The sequence below is a fragment of the Pezoporus occidentalis genome, unplaced genomic scaffold (genome assembly GCF_034315485.1).
Source record: "Pezoporus occidentalis ecotype Australia unplaced genomic scaffold, CSIRO_AGI_Poc_V1 ctg83, whole genome shotgun sequence".
NCBI classification, from domain to species: Eukaryota; Metazoa; Chordata; class Aves; order Psittaciformes; family Psittacidae; genus Pezoporus; species Pezoporus occidentalis.
The window spans coordinates 1,453,250-1,474,485 of NW_026916192.1; the positions used below are offsets into that span (position 1 = coordinate 1,453,250).

General features: G+C 41.2%; 1 protein-coding gene across 2 annotated transcripts in view; it reads right to left on the reverse strand.

The window, feature by feature from the left end:
* Positions 1-20,895, reverse strand: part of LOC134156238 (ubiquinol-cytochrome-c reductase complex assembly factor 1) — a 38,670-nt gene extending 17,775 nt beyond the window's left edge. The window contains exons 1-7 of one of the 2 annotated variants that reach the window (XM_062604134.1): positions 20,809-20,895; positions 17,857-17,961; positions 16,027-16,131; positions 14,511-14,618; positions 11,280-11,352; positions 7,296-7,353; positions 3,239-3,347 (exon numbers count right to left, since the gene is read on the reverse strand). In XM_062604134.1, coding sequence (XP_062460118.1) covers positions 3,239-3,347; positions 7,296-7,353; positions 11,280-11,352; positions 14,511-14,618; positions 16,027-16,131; positions 17,857-17,961; positions 20,809-20,886 — 636 coding nt within the window. In that variant the 5' untranslated portion in view covers positions 20,887-20,895. The remainder of the gene's footprint in view (positions 1-3,238; positions 3,348-7,295; positions 7,354-11,279; positions 11,353-14,510; positions 14,619-16,026; positions 16,132-17,856; positions 17,962-20,808) is intronic. The other variant, XM_062604135.1, reaches the window with a different exon arrangement.
* Between the last annotated feature and the right edge of the window lie 341 nt (positions 20,896-21,236).

The following is a 21,236-nucleotide window of genomic DNA, read 5'->3' on the forward strand; positions in this document are numbered from 1 at the left end:
CTTCACAAAGTGATGAGGCAGCTGCCAGTTTGCACAGTACAAATCCATGCCCTGCAAGCCACGAGGTGGAGATCTCTGGCAAAGTAGGATCCAAAGGAAGTCTTTTACCCAGCCTAATGTTACTATTAACACTTTGAGCCATTGCACCAAGCCAATTTTTCTGTTTGTTTTTAAAGTTTGATAGAAATGTCACTAGTGGAAAAATTAAGTAAAGAGCACTGGTTAGCCACAGAACTGGACACACCTGGCTGCAAACCCACCCAAAGAAACTGACTTCATTAGTACTAGGGACAGCAGAGTAAAATTTATATCTGAAATATGCCTGCACCAGTAGAATTTGCTGAGGCCACAGGCTCTCGCTGTGTTTTTACAGCTGTGTCAAGTTTGGGTTTCTGACTCTTGCCGACATTCAGGAGTGCTGAAGGAGCTCAGGCTAACAGGTCCCAAAACTTTGTAGCTAAGATTTAGATCTCAGCACTTTTAACAACCAGGTTTTGAAATAATACAAACTCCCTTTGGAGCTGGAGCTGATGTAAATGAGTAGTTAAAATGCTTCACATTCTGTCACTTTCGGCTCCAATGAACTTGTGTATTCAAGAGCAGATGGTATATTTTAATAAACCATCAGTATCAATTCAGAAATATAGTACCCATTTTCTGCATCAAGCATTGGAGTTGTTGCTAGATATGGAAACAAGCTGAAGAACTGCAGGTTTGTCAACAAATTAAACTAACTGCATCCAACCAGGAGTTTCATACAGGTGCTCTGTCACTTATACCACAATACAGGAATGTACCAATCAGAGTTAAATATTGACCTTTGATACCTTGCATGAGAAAATAGCAGGGAGTGGCATTTCCTAGCCTCTTAGGTGCTATGCAGATGATAACTTAGAGCCCTAATAGTATTTAGTAAAGTTTCTTTCCATTTAACTTACTTCTGAGAAAAGCTCAGATTCTGAAATTTGAAAGCATTAACAGAGGAATATTAATGTCATCTTTTTATCTATTATTCTTAACTGGATATATTTATATGTCTTCTTTTGGAGGTAGAATATATACTGACTGCAGGACTAAATTACTGAAAATAAATACACATATACCTCGATCAGCCCACAAACCCTTTTTCATTACTTCAGCTTCATTTTAACAGAACCATTAGTGATAAATAGCATTACAGAATCATAGAATGGCCAAGGTTGGAAAGAACCCTAAGTCATCCAGTTCCAACCCCTGCAATAGGCAGGGACACCTACCGCTAGACCAGTTCCAACCTGGCCTTGAACACTGACAAATACATCAAGATTAGCAAGTAGAACCTAACACCGAGGGTAACTGTCCTTTACGTATCACTTAAAACTCCATGCAACTGCTAAACCTGAGATATACCCTATTTGAACTCTATCTCACATCTATGTGAAGGCGAAGGAAGTAAGTGAAGAAGATTGAATAAGGATGGAAGAAACAGGAACTGTCCATGCAGAAGCCTGTGTGAAGTGGTGTATTAAGCCAGGATCACTAATACCAAGGAGGGAGAATAAAGCAGTGATAAGGAGCGAGGGAACAGCTAACCTGTTCAAACATCAGTATATTAACATACAATAAATACTACTAAAGAGACAAAAAAGTTCATTCATCTTGACAGAAATAATAACTGAAAGATTAGGAATAATTAAAAGATGAAAAAAAATATCACTAAGATTCTGAAAGCCCTGCGCCTGCCAAACACAATGGGGAGGGAACAGTCCTCATTTCCAAGTTTACAGTCTCGGAAAGGTCACTATACTTTCATACACACCCTTAGTGCTCAGTCTAGTTTGCTGTTACCTCAGGAGTTCACATTCTCTCACAAGGAGTCTTATTGTAATCAATGGGCCTCTGTGCAGCTAAACTATATTAAATATACACACAGGTGTAACTGGTTTTGAGATCAAGCCTTTAAATGTGGATATATTTCTTTTAAGCATCAGCTATTGCCACATAAAAGCTATGTGAACACTAGGTTACTGTCCAAAGTATATTACAGGAATTATACTATTGCAAACTAAGCATGCTTGTTATTACAAACAAAGATTGTGAAATTGAAATTCAAGGATAAACTGAAAAGATGTCTAACCTGCCAAGGCAAAGAATGAATGGCATTCAAACAACTTAAGATCTCCTTGCAGTTGCATCATACAGCGACCGTGTCATTATAATATGCATGTACTTACATTTGAGGTGCCAGACTGGATAAAAACATAAGGACACTGGTGTTTGGGGTTGTTTTTACTCTTTGGGGAATTTTAGGGAGCAATGGAAGATGTAGTTTGCAGAAATGGAAACCCTGGGCTTCCCTTTACAAAGAACTGACTGCAAAGCACTATCTTTTTTTCCCTTGAAGTTTACCAAAGCATCCTCAAGAGACCTGTACCAGGTCTCCTGTCACCACTGTGATACTGGGGCTATGAAAATCATCAACTATCTCCTACTTTGTCCTGGTTTTGGCTGGCAGAGTTAATTTTCTTCCTGACTCTGCACTGTCTTCTCTGAATACTATCACCAGCACAAGGCTGAAGAAACACACCCAGAGACTTTAAGGCCAGAAATGACCATTACAACTTGCTAGCATAACCCTTCTCAGACTGGGCCAAAAACCCCCAACCTTGTACTTCCTTCAAACTTGCGAATGAACCTTGGACCTGTTCTCCTCAAGATGCTTCTTTCATGACAAAGACCAGGGATACTACAAATTCAAAATGAAAACTAAACTAATGACTAGTTACAATAATGTTACAATAAAACCTTGTCCCTTAACTTTCCTTTTACTCATCATCCTATACACAGAGGAAACTCAAAGGTCTGCTGGAATTACTTAATTTACAGTTATACATTTGGCACCATTTTTCTCCCTACCTCAGCTGATGCATTATTCCTGTCCACAAATGCCCCTTCTGTTATAGCAGCATTCATTTCTGCAATCATATGGCAAACCACATGGAAAATTAGTTACTTTCAGAGAAATCAGTATCTTCATCCAGGCCAGTGCAGTTTAAGAAACAAGGTCAATGGCTCAAGACAACAGGCAGTAGAGCTGCAAGAATGCATGTTCAGGAGTAAGGGCTACATGTATCAGCTTAAGCTAATACAGAAATAAAGCAGCTACAGGTTGACTCTGGCATTATTCTAAAACATGCAAAGTTACAGAATTACTGAAAGATGTGAACCATCAAGATTATCAACACCAAAGATGACTTACCCCCATCACCTTACCACGCTGCTCCACATCCTCCCACATGCAGTGAACTATATAGCGACACATGTATTTTCCCGTGCGACCCTCCTGCTTCATTCGAACCAGACACATCCTGCAAGAACACAAACACCAAGTTCATACTTTCTAGTTTTAATTCAAATGTAAAGAGTAAATTAAATATATTTCAACTCATTTAAGATTCTCCTTGCAGTATGTGGTACTGTGATCAGGAAAAAAAATACACATAGATTCATTTATTTAAATAAACTATCACAAACTTTTCTATTCTGCACTTAGAGATCTGCTTGTACCTGCTGGATTTTGGCCAATGCAGCCAGAAGAGTGACAGCAGACTATTCTTGCTGACAGTACTGTAATCTAGTTAACAGTACTGCAACCTAAATTCCTCAGCCTTAATAACACATCACTCTTTGGAGCAGGAACAAACGCCTTGTCTAATCCTAGGCTACAAGCCAGCTGTAATTCAGCTTGGTACACTAAAGTGCTGTAAGAGCCTGAACTAGCCAAGGTGTGAAAGCCTAAGAAAGTTACAGACTTCACCTAAATTCACATTAGCAATGTCCTAAATTATTTCAACTACAAGGGCCTTTGGATGCACATCCAACCACTTGTCAAAACCCCTACACACAGTACATCCTACAAGAACTCACAAGTTAGTAAGTGCATTGTGAGACCCTAATGAGAATACCAGGTTGAGTTGGTTTCCTTTTTTAAGCATTAAAGCCACTTGAAATTCATTGCTGCTGTTCTGTTAAAAAAATAAATATGAAATCGTATTTGGCTTCTTTTACAACATCCGTAAACAGCATGAACTGAAATAGCAGTTAATCCTTCCATGAGTCAGGAGACCAGCCCCATTCCGTCCCCAGGTCCACCTTCTCCACCTCACTAACTCCTGGGGTTTGAGTCAGAACTGCCTGTTCACGACTGACTGTAGACAAGGTGATGCTCAAACACTGGAGCTGGAAGAAATCACTCCTTTGCACAGAGACATGCTACAGGTGGGAAACTGCTCACAGGAAATTCTTCTCACAGCTTATGTGAAAACAATAGAGCAAAACTGCTAGGGGCCACTCTGAAGGAGTTGAATACTAACAATAGTGAATGTGCCACCAGAGTCAGCACATAAAAATGATGATTTTTTTCTAATCTGTTCATTTCTTCAGTGCACATAAGATCTGGGCCTCCCTACAGCCATTAGAAGTATCTGGTGATCTGCGAATGCCAGCTCAAGAGGGAGAATCAAATGCTTGAAGCTTGTCTGTTGAGCTGACCTGTAAAAGGACAGATGCCAGTCTTTATGACGGATTCTATCTTGTCTACTGATTAGTAAAAGGAAGATATTTTTTAACCTGCAAAGAAAGCAAAACTTCTTGCCAGTTATGGGTCAGAGACAAAAAAAGCTGAAGGTAACAAAAACTGCATTAGCCCTGTATTATTTTTTCTGTTAGAACCATACATTGAAGTCCCATACAAGGGCCATTCAACCGAAATACCCAACTTGAAAGAAGAAAAGCCCACAGACCAGAATCTGATTTCTAGATGGAGAACTGCTGAAAATGACACCGGCCATAAAAGAGACAGCTAGGACTCCAACACAAGCCAGGGGGAATGAGGTCAGAAGACAGGAGAGAGGGACTGGGACATAGTAAGTAGACCCAGTGATACTCAACAGTAGAATGACTGAGACACTCTGGGTAGAGAAGGTCGGCAGTCAGAGAAGGCTGTAGCAAACAAAGCTGTGTAAGGATTCCCAAGGTTTATATTGTGGCGGTGATGACTTGGTACCTGTCCAGTAGCACCACTGTCCCAGCAATCCAGTACAACTAGGATGGTATCAGGAAATTAATCCTCAACTTGCTCCTAGAAAGACAACAATGCTTCCTCCTAAAACAGTGCTCCAGAACTCAGAGAACAACTGTCCAGTTATCAGTCCACAAAATAAATGGACAAAGAGCGTAAAACTTGTGTTTTACTTCCACCCATTTCAAAACCTTTGTTCCTCTCGTGCATTTTCGTAACTGAGCTGCATGAAAAAGTTAATTAGTAAGAGTTACTCTGCTCCAAATTTTTATCCACTCTTTTAACAGGTCAAAATGACTCAAGTTTAAGAGATTAATCTGGGGCTAAGAAAAGCATTTTTATACTTCTCTTGCTGAATATGCAAGCTCGGAGGGATGTGGGGGAGAAAAGTAAGAGTGGCTTGGCAAGAAAAGCTCCTCTCCTCCCAGCATCAATACTGGTTCCTATCCAGTCTGCCTTCAGTGGTGGTGCAGCAGGAGGAGAGCAGTGCGCAGACCAACAGCTAACAATTGGTCACTGATGAGCAGGGCTGAAGCGGTGTTCAGAGTAATGCCTGCTACCCGTGAAGCCTAAAAGGCAGCTGTGTTTGGATGCACAGTGCTGTCACAGAGCTGTTCTGCAGTACCATGGGTGAGATCATGGAATATTGCAGTTTATTTGAGAATTCGGTAGTTTGTTACTACACCTGCTGTCTGAGGTTTAAAAGACACAGACTCTAAAAACTATAAACCTTTCAACTTGATCACCACAGTGTGAAACATTTTATTGTTTCACTACAGAATCTGTTCTGTAGCTTAGTCAAATACTGACTCATCTTCATCAAACCATGAAAGCAAAATTATTCCAAACTATCTTTGGAAATCTACCTGAAATTTGCTGGGTTGGGTAATTTATGCAGTTATGCAGCGAGATTATGTTAGAAGAAAACCATATGAAAGGATGCCTGAAAAGGAACAGGAGCTTCTCTAAGTTGACCCATCTCAGATGAGATCTAGCAGCTTCCCATAACAGCCTCTGCTACAATTGCTCCTGTTGGTATTCCCACAGTGCCAGCAGACTGATTTAACACCAGAAGTGGTAGCTGACACCACTCTGTCAACTGCTGTGAGGTGGCTCAGTGCCATGCAGTTTAGGTGTGCTGCCATATTATACTTCTTGATGCTGTGTATCACAGGGTATATTTTCCTGTCTATGCAAAATCATGACTATGTGAATAAAAACCCAGGGTGTTCTTTGCATATTCATGTTATCCCTCCCTGTTTTCCCCCCAGATACTTAAAAGTTTGGGTTTGAGTATTTATTTTAGTCATTTTCCAAATATCAATATGAACAATTACCTTATTTATTAACTTTTTAAAGCCTTTTTCCCACATGGAACAGGAAGAAGTACACAAGCTGCCAATTTTGAGGGTCTTCCTTGCTTCATTCCACATCGCTAACTGATTATAATGTCAACAGTTCTGCTAATTTATTCATTCTTTACTGAAATGAGCTGTCCCATCTTTCAATATACAGAGAAGAAAGGAAATGAAAAGGAGGGAAAGGGGAAAAAAGGAGACAAGGAAATAAGGAGCCTCTGCTTAAGTGCAGCTATTTCAGTACAAACTTCCTTTCAGCCTTTGGATAGCTGAACCCAAGTCTATGGACTTCAGTCTCCTGAAAGATCTGGCACTTCACAAAAATTACTCTACTCCCTTGTGCATCCCTCTGACCTTTACAAGGATGTAATGCTAGCTGAAAACCTGATTTTTTTGGCTACTATTTTCACAAATAAAAAAAAAACGAAAAAACTTCATGTTTAAGGTGTTAAATACTTTTACAGGTAGGCAAGTTGGCATTCACCAACCTGCATGTACGTTTCAGAGGTGCAGGAATAAATGCCAGTGCTATAATTTGTTAAATGCTTCTGACGAGCAGCAATTTCAATCACCACAAATTTTACATAAATTTAAGTTTAAACTTTTCCTAAAACACCCGACTAAGGTTTTTCCACATGGGCTGAGAAGGCTTTTAGAAAACTTATGGCAGAAATCATTCCACTCCTGAGGACTTTTGAGATGTTAGCTTCTGTATGGCTCACTTTGTTCTTTAGTAGAGATCTGCTAAAATTCAGGAATGAGTAATTTGAATATGACCACTATTATCAGGAACCATGGAGCCCACTTTTCCCCCCGTTAAGGTACATATCACTCTTTTTCCTGACAACAGTTATACTACTAGATTATTTTTCACTTACCAGACATGAAGCTGGGCTACTAGAAACCATGAATTCAAAGTGTCAGGCATTTGGCACCCTTGAGGAGAGGGGGGAAAAAAAACACAAAACCAAAGCCAAATATTAATATGAATTTCATCGCGTTTTGCACCCAAGAGAAATTCACTACCCCAAAACCTAAATAAATTTTAATATTTCATTTTTGACACTATACAGTACGTACATATCAGAAGCAAACATCATTTACTGTCAGACTTGTGCTTAAGATCCAGAACACACAGCCACAGGATGCTGTAGATGCCAAAGATTTTGTGTGTTTTGATCTCACTTAGACAATATTTGGGACTGGAGAATTAAACAAACGTGGCTTCTAGCTCAAGAAGTCCCAAAGCAGTAGAGAATAATAGGGAATTATCAATGGATGCTCTGCTCCATTCTTACACTCTAACATGTACTGGCTGGGTCTTTGCTCCTACTCTTCCGTTCTGATTTACTACGTGGCTGTACAACCTACAGCACCCTGAGCATACCTTGCCTCTAGCTGTTCTACATGAGGATTAAAACCACCAACCAACCATAGCAACAATTTCTGTTTCCAGATTTAGTTCTACTCTGAGAGCCACTGGGTTTTCCAGGGATAGTTAGTCCACATGCACGTTCACACTATGGATCTACATCTGCCATTAGTATGTGAGGCTAAAGATTCAGGTTATATGGCACAGAAACCATATTCGTCTTCCTCATGCCCATCAAGTCCTTCTGTTCCTGCCAATCTCAAACCTACCTCCTAGGAAATCACCTCTACATTTGTTTCCTGAGTAAGTTTTTAAGAGGAGTACCTAATGCAAAGGATCTTGATCACCTTGGCCTACCCAGCACCTGCTCTTGTCTTCTGGACTTAGCTGTATGAAGGTCAGAGTATTCAGAAATAGACTCTCCAGTCAGATGTGCCCCAGGAAGTCAACCTTATCTTTTCTGCATTGAATATATTCCCTTCCCGACTCCTATACTTCTTGTCTCTGAAGTCTTACCAAAGAGATTCACCTGGATCATGAAGCAAAACTTTTCACAGCCTCTTTCTTTTTATACCGTCAGGCAACCACCAGAACCACCAAGCAAACCATCACTATTCATCCCTTCCCAGAGAGATTACTCCATCAGTCCCCAGGAGGTGCCAAGCTTCAGCATCAGTGTCCATACATCACCTATGCCACCTCTAAGACAGCCTATGTTTGGAAACACAGGTTTCCCTCACCCTTCTCCCCATTTGGCTCTCCCATCCCTATTAGAAATATTCATGTGCCTAGAAATGACTACTTTGGCCTAAAGGCATGCCAAGACGTCTCTAACTAGGGCAAGAGTACACAATGCTTTCATTATTCAAACCATTTCATTAAATGAAGGTTCCAGAGGCAACATTCAGAGTAAAGCACTTAGTTCAATAGAGGTTTCTGAAGTAGAAGTTGCCATGTATCAGTCTCCCACCACAGAAATCACTTTTCAGTGGAAAGCAAAGCTCACACCTCTACTACTGAAAGTTTTTAAAGCCCTATTCAGTATCCAGGAGGGAAGAATTTTTTCTTCCAACTTCTATTTTTATAATTCATTTTTTAGCCTCTATATTTAGACTGTCTACAGTGTAAATTTAAAGGTGGGATGGCTCTTTTAAAGCACGAAGCTTTTTAGAAGGAATGTAATTATAAAATCTGGGGGGTTGGAACACCTTATTCTGGGAAACTAACTGGGGAAAAAGAGCCATCCTACAATGAAACAGAAAGCTATTTCTTCCAAAATACAGTTAGATACAGAAAAAAATATCTGATGATAAAGCTACCTATGAAATGACTATAACTATTATCAGCTGGGGAATAAATCTGTGCACAGAACACATCCTGTTCACATGTCTGCATACAGTAAGAGACATGAATGCTCAGGATTGTGAGGACATACCTCTTCCTCCAGCCATATTCTGACCTTAAAATTCATCAGGTAAGGGATACAAAACTTGTACATGGACTTTCTTTCATGACAGATCATCTTTGTCACTACCACAATTTTAAGAAGGACGCAATGGGTTAATATCTCCACTTCCTGTAAAAAAACAGCTCAGGTGCACTATGTCAGTGTTCCCCTGTGCACAGCAGAGAGCAAAGTGCCTGTAAGGCACCTGATGGGCTAAAGGAGACAGAGGAATTCAGAGCCCTGGAGGTAAACTTCAGCCCGCTCAAGCTGCTTGGTAGCCCCGCTAGGAGCCATATGAAAGGCCATGCTCCCCTCACCACTTTATGCCACAGCTGTTGTCCACCAGACCCTTCCATGTGCCACTTACATTCACTAACACACTGAAAGAATAACTTAGTACAAAACTGGGCCATTTTCTTTCAGTTCACCGGAGGACATAATTGTCCAGTCCAGAAAATAGGTAGAGGAAGATGGAGAAGTGAACATTTTCTCTTTGGCCACTACTTTGACTCAGCTGCTCATGGAACCACAATCTAAAGCTTCTATATTGACAAAATCAATTCATCACATAATCTGTGTTTTTAAGGGAATTATTTTTTGTACATGGATCACATGCCTGTTGAATTTTAGAGCTCACCTCCTAGACAACTGCAGCTCTAACTACACAGAACTAACAGAAACTTCTTATATCTGTTTTCCTCTGAAAGCAATGATTTCTTTGGAATCACAACCACAGACACTGTGTGTGTTCTTAGAACACCAACACTGTCAATCTCAGCAAAACAAGTGACGTTGTTCCTTGCCTAACAACAGCCTCAAGCAAACCTATGCTCTCCTCAGTGTAAATTCAGAGATGGACTGGCTACAATTTGTACTACAGAGCAAAAATACAAGTAGTTCTGGAGAAAATGGTGAAACTTGAAGGAAAGGCTGCCCGCTGTTTGTGATACATGGAAAGTGAGGGGAAGCTCTGGGAATTTTCTCTTTAAAACAGTATGGCAATATTAAGAATACAACTGAAGTTATTTCACCAGTCTTGAGCCTGAAAATCTGTGCCAGGATGTTTTCAGAGATATTTTTTGAAATTCCTTTATATTTTAATCTAGGGCAACATTTATACCTCTTTGCACTATCTCTTAAGCAGAGATAGTGAAACACCAGTTAAAAATAGCAAAGCCTCTATTTGAGAGGCAAATATGACAAATAGAAGAGAACTTATCTGAGAAAGCCTGGGAGGGCACACAGCTGGGAAATGAGATTCTCCTTTTTTGATCACTAATGATGACTCCTGCTGCTCATAGAGCTCCCTCACTCCTGCAACCACTGAAACCACATCACAGTTTTGGAAAACCTTCTGAAAACCATTGGAAAATCTTGCAGCAGCAAGCACTCACCGAGTAGTCCATCCATCAAATCCATGCCTATATACTTAAAGGAGGGACTTGTGTTTCTTCCAGTCATACTCTCTATACAGTCAAGAAATGTGTCTTGGTTTAATGCTGTCATGATCAGTAAAACATAGAAAGTCTCTTAAGTTCCAGGCAAACCTGCCCCATCCATAATAGAGACAGGTAAGACACTGTGATCTAACTATCATAAATAAAGTTGTGCATCAGGATAGGAATGATTTCACACCTGCATCTGAGTTATACTGGACCTTCTCGCATGGGACAGGGTAGGACACAGAGTTCCTATGACCCCAGTAAAAAAGAAAGAGATACTTGGATTCGTAGTTTATCCCACCCCGGTAAGAAAAGAGGCAAGACCCTTCAAGGTCTAGGATATTCTGGGTTTTACCTATCCCACCCTTGCTCTTGTTCTCCATTGCAGCAGGCAAAAATGTAACAATCCCAGACTCCAGAGTCTGCCCTTGAACCTTTGACAGTTCAGAGCTCAAGGTGATGCTGTAGTACCCTTAGCTTCTAGTTGACCATGCACTGTTACGGGCTGACAAGTCTTTTTTGCTGTCGTATTGATTGATATAAATGTCTATAATGAATTTTAATCAGAAGTTCTCTAAATTCCAGCAAGCCCATTACTTACTGTTAAAAAATTCCTCATAGTCAGTTTTCTCCACACAGCATGTGTACATGCGCAAAGCTGCCACCTTAATCTTCTAAAGAGAAAGAAAAAACAATACTTCAAGTATTCATCATGAACACTACTGGGTTTGTTAAATACATAAACTAGCATTTGCTGAAAAGCTTTCTCCTGAGAATCACAGTCACTTGAGGTTTTCAGGAGCACATTAAACTATGGTATCAGCCAGAAATGACACAAACAGAATCAAACTTGCCTTAAAGCAAAACCAAATTCTTGACAGGCTTCTTTAATACCCTTCAAATCTAGTATAATGTAACAGAATCAGCAAATGGTTTGGGTCGGAAAGGACCTTAAGATCACCTAGTTCCAACCCCTTCCATGGGCAGGAACACCTCACACTAGACCATGCCACCCAAGGCTCTGTCCAGCCTGGCCTTGAACACTGCCAGTGATGGAGCACTTAATCACTTCTCTGGGCAGCCTATTCCAGTGCCTCAGCCCCCTCACAGTAAAGAACTTCTTCCTTATAGCTAACCTAAATCTCCCCTGTTTCAGTTTAAACCCATCACCCCTTTGTCCTGTCGCTACAGTCCTTGATGAAGAGTCCCTCTCCAGCATCCTTGTAACCCCCTTTAGATACTAGAAGCTGCTCTGAGGTCTCCACGCAGCTTCTCTGTTCCAGGCTGAACAGCCCCAACTTTCTCAGCCTGTCTTCTATCATTACAGAAAAATAAATCCAATGTCTTTCCTTACAGAGACTCCAAATCATAATTCCTGGTTTCCTCCAACAACCTTAACTGACGTATAACACTCAGAGTTCTGTGTAATTTAAGTTTTAAATCTTAGAGAAGTCAACATACCAGACATGTCCTAAAAACATCTTTTTTTTTCCTATGAAAATGAAAATTGACCAACTAAGCTTCGCAAGTAACCAAGGAATTCCAAGTGATGAACGACATGAGGTATAGCCAGGTGCTCTGGCACTTCTAATTTTGTTCTTGGCCTACCACTGCACCACAAACACTTCCAGAGCATCATCTATAACCAAGATACATATTCTGAAGCTTCAAAGAGCACAATAACTGACAGCAAGGATCTTAAAGAGAATAGCTGTCCCTCATTCCTGGGTTGGTTGTTTTCTTCTTAGGGCATGACATCCACGAGGGCTCACCTCAGTGCTCACTGTACTACAGGGATGAGCACTCTTGCCTACCAAATGGCAGTTCAAATTACAAAGGTAATTCCTTGTGTCCCCGTCAACCAAAAGAAAAATAAGGAAGTTTCTACTGGTCTCCTGATGTGGCAACAGAGGACCCATTATTTTTCTTATTCAATAATCTCAGGTTTCTGTCACAAATCAAGTCTACATCTAAACTTCTTGCAGTAAAAATAATTCACACTGCGTGCTGGAGTTCTGAAGGATTCCTTTATAAAGGAAATGCTGTCTGGCCTGGGAGTAGAGATCTCCCCAGTGAAAGCCACTGCCCCAGACCAGGCATTACTAGACATTAAAAACATATTGTAAAGAACAGTCCCTGCAATGCAGCCCTTAAGTAAAGGGGGTAATACTGGAGAAACTGGTGAAATTTAATCATGGAAGCTTTAGGGTGTAGAAGAGGTGTGGGGGAAGGGAGAAAATGGAAAAAAAGCAGAGAAATATTAAGAAACTTCCCTAAGATCTTATAGAGAGCACTGGCAGGGCCAAAAATGAACTCACGTCTCTTGGGCCCTAACCACAAAATAACTCCCTCCAAATCCAAGCTCCCCAGCCAAAAGCAGGCAGTAAAGAGTAGCAATTAAGGAGAACTCTGAATCAACACTTCGAGCTAACAAGAAACTTTATTACAACAGTATGTATGCAAGCACACGGGAGAGAAACTGCTCTCTCATGAGGTTTAGCATCACCTGATTAAAAGCAAATCCCTAAACCCCTTAAATGTCAGTTATCTTTATATTTTCTTTGTAAGGAGTGAGATGCAATTAGCATCTCAGCATTTCAGAGGTCCACTCTGTCTTGCAGATACTGAAAGCACCTTACAGGTTTTAATTCCTGCACAGTTAGGGTCAGCCTTTCTTTCAGTCTTCTTCTCTCACTCCTTTATACTGTGCCTTAGTTCAGAGCCAAGGAATAATGAATTTCAACTCCTGTCTTTCCCTTTTGCATAAGGAACTCAAGGTGTCTCTTGCAGAACTCGTAAGTTTAGTCAATGTTAAGAACTGCTTTATGAAAGGACTATTTAAAGACCACGAAAGAGAAGGACCTATGTGTGAGTGCCCCAGTCAGCTACTACTGACCAGTGACTCGAACAGCAATGAGAACATAGCTCACTACTGTTTGTCTGGGAGACCCTCCTGTCACAGAAATACGGGTACTGAAAGAGTATCTGAGAAGGGCAACAAAAATCAAAACATGAAAGAGTCTCAGGAACAGAAACAAGTTGGACTAAGTTTCCTTAGTTTAAAGACATTATGGAATATACAAGTCTATAAAATCATCAGTGGAAGGGAAATGTGAACATACACTCCAAGGGAAGAGTAATCACTATGATCTTCAAGTACAAAATTAAAAGGCACCGAATGATAGCTACTGTACCTCTTCCCTTGGTGGGGACTCAAGCTGTGGAACTCCCTAACACTGAATGCTATGGGTGCTATAAACTTACAAGAGTTCGAAGTGCATCTGGACAAGTAGATAGATAGATAGATAGATAGATAGATAGATAGATAGATAGATATTAAAGAAAAATGCCCAGTTTCATGCAGAAAGTCCTGAAAGACAACTGCTGTGGGCTGGAGCAGCACATGAGACAAGTATCACAATATGCTTTTCCTGAAATTAAATTATTTCTAGGTTAACTCCAGTTGGTCACTATTACAGAGAAGATGATGGCCTCTCTGAGTGTTTAACTTCAACAGCAAGGCTGTCATTGTGTTCTCTGGTACAAAATGAAGTGATAAATATCTGAAGAAATTCAAGGTGTTAGATACTAGAAACCAAATACAATATTCCTACTTAAGTTAACGATGGCAGTGCATACATCAAGGCAGGTTCGAGCTATGGATTATTATTCCTCACATCACAAAAAAAGAATTTACACCGGTAACAATCAGAAGAACTGTTCTATTAAGTATTGCTCCTATCATTAAGAAAAAAGTGGGGGCATTTTTGTTTGCTTTTTAGAACTCTGAAAGCATCAAACAACCAAAAGAATTATTAACTGAATGCTTTACCCATCTGCTATACTTCAGTGGTCCCGTGAAACCCAATGCTTCTATTATCCTGGTGAAAGTGCCCACTTTCTCTTCAGATGTCTGCACAGAATCTTTTGCAGAAAGATGCTGTAAAAGCAAAATATCACATATTTCAGTCTTAGCAATTAAACCCGAGAAATCAGTTTAGTCAGAAAAGTTACAAGTTTAATAGAGAATTTTAGGGGCTTTGCTTACTTTCTTTGTTCAACAAAACAAACAGATATTTAGGTCTTCTCTGAAAAATATTACACTGTTTCTCCTATGTGATATTCTTCTGTTTATGAATGCAAACACTGCACAACTCTTTTGATAAAAGCATCCCACTGGAAGCTCAGACTCAAATAATACAGAAACCTGCTTTCCAAAATACGGCTCCCATTCTAGATTCCCTTTTCGAAGAAATGCCATGATTCTTTTTTCATTATTCTGCAAGTCTGACTAGACTCCCTTCGTGTCATTCCTGGCTTGTTAGACCTTCTTAGACCACCTTGTCATCCATTACTCTCCCGGATCTGCTCTGCAAATGATGGTTGTGCAGGTACAAGAAGGGGGGCACAAGCAGGCAGGAGTTCTTTCCTTCCATACATCTCCTTGCTTTCCTTCATTTTGTCTATCCATATCAAAATAACTATTTAAAACTATTTCTCAGTATTTACCTCTAACTCTACAACAGCAAAATACCCAATCAGGCACGCAGCATACTGGGAGCATGATTTCTATGCAAGCTTTACCCATCCATCCCTAACTTTCTTTTTCCTCCTGTCCTCTCATTTCTCAGCATTCCATTTTGCCATTTCCCTCACACTGAGTTAACAAGAGCAGGATCAGGATATTTACTAGTTGAAAGACACCAACTCCCTTGGATTAAGTACTAAACTGATCTTATGGAGATGATTCATGCTCCAGAAAACTTCTGTTCCAAGACAAAAGACAATAAATGCAAGACACGCAGAGACCACGAATTAACAAAACTGTACATATGAACAGTAAATAAATTATTACATAATAATTAATTAGTAGTAGTAGATCGTATGATGATTTTCAATGTTTAGCAGACAGCAAAACTGTGCATCACACATTATTCCCAAGCTAAAGAAGCAGGAAACATCTTGTCACGTATGGGGCAGCTTTTGTGTCTCCCTTTTTAAAGAAAGGCACATCTGCCCCCACCTCAATAACTCCTCTCCTTAACTTAGTTTTTTTCTCATTGCAAAGAAGCCCTCAGGCTTCTTTGAATGAATGAAGACTCATTGGAATCTTCACCCCAGATAACCCAACTGTAACTGCATCTCACTGTGCTAGCACTTCATTTTCTGGAGAGGAACAGAAAGCACTTCTCAAATGACTGGATCCATTGCTCACACTACACTAAAACATTTTATATAAAAGTTGAAACATCTCATACATGACTTGAAAAGTGTTTTGCAGCAGTATCTGTGAAATCCCTAGCACAATGACAATAGCACAGACAACAAAAACCTCAAACTCTTCTAACCTTATGTGTACTGGAGAATGATCTGCTTTGCTGTGTAATGGCTCCATTGGCTTGATTCAATCCACCACAGGATTCAGATAGTGGGAACTGGCCAGGTCTGTGTCTCTAGCAAAATGATCAATGAAAACAGAAAAAAAAAAAAGAAAAAAGAGGAAGAGACCATTGACACAACTTTACACCAATTACCCTCAGTTCCTTTGGTTTGTTTCTAAGTGAATTACAGCTTAGTCTAATCCTGAAAATATTAAAAAAATCCACAAATTTCTTATCATAACTGTTGCAAACAAAATGGTTCTCCATGATTAATGCTCCACAACACACGTTTTGTAAGGTTTGTAAATGTACTGATAGAATTGATTGGAGAACACTCCATACTGATGGAATTGACTAGAGAACACCTGTCAGCCCCTTTAAAGCACCCCCTTATTTTCCATGTGCCTTAGCATAGTTTCCAGGAGGAACTGCTCCATGATTTTACCAGGCATTGAGGTAAGACTGGCCGTTCTGTAGCTCCCTTTTAAAAATGGGGGCTATACTTCTCCCTTTCCAGTCAGCATGAACTTCACCAGACTGCCACAACTCCTCAAATATGATGGATAATGGCTTGGCCATTTCATCTGCCAGTTTCCTCAGGACCTGTGGATGCATCCCATCAGGTCCTATGGGCTTGTGCATCTTCTTAGATGGTCTCATACCTGATCTTCATATGATTTGTATCTTAGAGCTACCGCACAAAACTATCAAGTAGGAGTGAATGAGATCTCTAGGTAAGAAGCTGCACACTGAATAGAACACTTATCATAGCCTCCCAGCACAGCCAGATTAACAGCAAAACTTGTTATCAATAAATTCAGACAAAGTAAATATACTGGTTTCATCAGAGCAGTCATCCCAGAAGTCTACTGAATCTACTGGTAGCTCAGAGTGAGGCCAACTTTATCAATGAACTTCACAGCTGCTCATTTCCCTCCCCATTCCCCACACCTTATGCTACTTGATATGGAACTGGTGTTTTAACAGTATGGTGTGTCACAAAATCACAGCCAATTTTCCCAGGATTGGAAGTCTTATCTGAGAAAAGACATCCTCACCACAAAGCTCACAGGCAAGCTTCTAATTCTGTAAGTCATGGCTCTATGATACAAGTTGTAATACACATGAAGATAAAAAAGGCTTAATCTCTCATTTCATTGTATGCAAGAAGGAAACACCAACTGTACACCATCATTTGTTCAGAGAGCCTGCATCTACTCCCATTTCCTACACAGTTCTCCCCTCATTATTAACTGCTCTTACAAGATGTTCTAGTTAATTTTATATGGGTAGACACAATCTAACACCATGCATCCTGTTATGCAACTGGAAGCAAAACTGCAAAGCTGTGCTTCCCACTGACAGCACTACTTAATGCTGTGCTGTGCCAGGTAACTACACCATCAGCACTAAAAAGTCCAACACTGCTGTATAGTGGAGATGTTCTATTAAATAAAGTGCTGGAAATTACATGCCATCATGACTAGCTTGTAACAGCTGCTTTGGAAAAATGACCTACATTTGGAGTTCCACATTTAATCTACCCACAACAGACCATTTAGATCCATTAAAAGACTGGAATGATGACAACTGTTTATTGAAGAGTGGAAGCTCACACTCTTAGCATCAGAAAGCTTTTAAGTTGCCTTGATACTTTGGCAATACACAGACAGTGAAGACATCACTTTTGGAAGCCTCTTTATTTAAAAAAAAAACAACAAACAACATCATGAGGTTTTTTACTGATTTAAACTTATCCCATTTTTTTACATACTTTAACATACTCTGATATCCTACCTGGAAAGTACTGTAGAGCATCTGTCTACACTGGCCTTGGACTGTGGCTGTCTGCAGTAATCCGCTGCATGCTGCTGTCCATTGAGTTACTCCCGTCTGGCAGCTCTGCAACAGAGATCGGCAATGAAGAAAAGGACCCTAATACCCAGAAAACATTGAACTGTCCTCCTGCTTCCACAACTTTTATTCATTTATACCACAACCCTCAGATGAAACTCCCAACTTGTGCTTGAAAGCAGCATAAATTTTGGTTTTAAAAGAATCTTGCCTGCAGTACAAGCACACAACCCAAGTTTGATGGCAAAGCCAGAGCAGTCAAAAGAAAAGGTGGGCTGTCTACATCATAACACTACACCACAAGTTTTATTATACAGAATAAATTCAAATGCTTAAGTAGAATTCTTCAATTGACTGAGTGGTCTATAAAACCCCCTAATCTAACTCTTAGCTTTTATGCATCTTTGTCTTACTTTTCTCAGGCACAGCTAAGAATTTCAGTATTTCAAAAGCATATATTGTCCCAATAAATGTCAGTGAAGATAATAATTTTCTGCAATGAAAATGTCAGATCATATGGAAAAGAGGGAGGCTTTTCTTTGACTTCACTGTCTTTGCACCTTTCATTTTGTGCAGTATTTAAGTTAGTACAATTTTGCCTCCATCATACATATTCTACATTAACACTGGAAATAATGTATACATTCTCAGAATGGATATGCTTCTTTCTATTAAAAACAGCTTCATTTTCAATTTGCCACAAAGATGATTAAAGAGACTGAAGCATCCAACATAAAGCTTAGCTTTGAGAAGACTCCAGTGAAATCTCATTAATTTGTATAAATACCTCAAACTCTTCTTACTGGTGCCCAGTGAAAGGATAACTATGAGACTAGCAGATGTGACCAAAGATTAGGAGGAACAGATATAAAGCCAACTTGAGTTCCTGTTTTCTGCTTCCTGTACCTGCAGAGTCACTACTGTCCCTCAGTACTGTCTCCTCAACACCTCGCAGAGGGGCACTTCTAATCCATTCAACAAATTGAATTGGGCTTTTAATAACCGTGAGGGGACAGATGCCCTGCCGTAACAAATGTGATTAGCTACTACCTTTCCACTTCTACTATAGCAATACTAAGTTGCTGCTCTTTCTCTCTCCGTAACACCACTACCCAGCAAATGAAATTATGAAAATGATACAATTCATCCAAAAAAGACATTTCAGCTGTGTACCACAAAGTACTTCTTGAGGTAATCCAGGGCTCTTATATAACCAGTTTAACAAACACTTAAGTGAGAAAGAAAAGACAGCATTTTTAATAAATAATTGTTACAAGATTCCAAGGCATCTGACAATTTTTTGAAGCTTTTTCTCTGTAATATGAAGGAAAACATGCCTAGGTTGCACTATGCGTTAGAGCTTTAATATGTGGAGTTTATAGCTGTTGAAAAGCACTACTGCAACAAAACTGGACAGAGACATGAAAATATAAAATAAGCATATTCACATTTAAAAGGTGAGGTGTGAGAAACAAGTAATAAAGAAAAGACAACAGCAGAAGGTACTGAGCATAACCTGAACAAGATTACTCAGGAATAGCCCACAGAGAGCAAGCACCTCCTGCAGCCAGCTGACTTGTCAAGATACAGATGAAACGATATCACTATGGTCATCTAAATCCTTCTGGCAAGCATTAAGAAAGCCCTAGGTTCCAATCAAGCTATTCACCAAGATCTCTTCTTAGGTAAAGAACAGCTTTAATGATAACACTTTAATGATAATGGCAGTAAAAACTAGTAGAGATGAAATGTCTGGACAATAATCATGACTGTACCATATGCTGCAAGCTCCTGAGGACTTAGTTTGCCAGATGAATGTCAGAAGCAGCTGGGAGAGGAGTTACCCAGGGACAGGTAAACCTAAGAGACAAGTCCTTCACCTTCTGCAAGCAGGTTCTCATTGCAAACTGCACGCTGGGGGTACAGCTCTGCAGACAGCTGAACCCACCCGTGCTGCCACAGCTCTACTGCTCCAGCATTTGGAGCATAGTAGACAAGAAAAACGCTGGAGGAGACAATGGTAGACAACAGCACAAAGACATGAGCGAGAAGAGAGTCAGAACAGAAGAAAGCAGGAAATCCACCTCACTGCATCTGGGTTGCTCTCAGGCAGGTTTGCCCTCAGTTGCCTTCAGGTTGAGTGCTCAAAGGACAGGACACAGCATGCCTGTAAAACCCACACCCCCAGACATCAGTTCCAAGACCTTAGTGAATTGATTTCCTAAGTGGGGACTGACTAAAGGCCTTTCATCTTCCTGATAGATCTGTACCCACTAAGACAGCCCTGTATTTGTGTCGTGATGGAATATCAGACCCAGGCAGAAACTTCTTTCTAGGCTATATACTTAAAGTGGCACTCAGCTACAAAGACCTAAAGGGCTAACAGAAAGGGCAAAATGCACACAAATGCACTTAGCACAGAAATCATAATCTTTACATTAACCTTGTTACCAAACACCTCTGAAGTCAGAGGGGAATCTCTTAATGGCAATCCACAAGCCACAGGACACACAGGCGACAAGGGAAGTACCAGACTGGAAAAAAAAAGCCAAATTCTCAAGCCCCGATGAGGAGTACTAACGCACTTCACGATTCTTATATAAACTCAAACTCTGAAGGACAAGCTGGTCCCCCTATCTCACCACAGAGCTCTGTCGAAGGGCGGGAAGAGCCGCTGGTGCCGTCGCCCCCCCCTCCCACACCCCCCACACACAGCGGGTGTCCTCACTCCGCCGAACAGCCTCGTCCTTAACGCGCCGGCTGGGTCAGGGCACGGCGGGACCACGCGGAGCAGCGCCGGGCGCTGCAGGAGCCGCGGCGCTGGGACCTCGCGCAGGGACGCGCCCGCCGCTCATCCTCGCGGCGGAAGAGGCGACCCCGGCCGGCGGCACTCACCACGGCCCGCACCAGCGCCGCCATGGAGCCTCCCGCCGCTTCCGCCGGCGCGACCCCTTCCGCCGGCCGGCTGCGCATGCGCGGGGAGGGGCGCGCGGCTGAGGGGAGAGTGGTTACGAGGAAGGAGGTCGCTCGAGGGAGCTCGGTTCGGGAGCGGGAGCGGTGGCAGAGCCGTGCTGCCCGCCATGGCCAGTCCTCTCCTCAAAGGCTAGACCCATAAGAATCTGTGGCGGCAGTAGAGGGCAGCGGTGGTTTACCCTGGCTTTGACCTGGCCATTCTGGTTGCCCCAAGCAGATGGCATCTCTGTGAGCCCGCACGGGTGCCGCCATGCAGATTTCACAGCAGCAGCATAAGGATAACATGGCAGAGCCCCTCGTGCCGGTGCCCCACAGGCTCTGGAGTCAGCACCCTGCTGCCAGGAGCAACC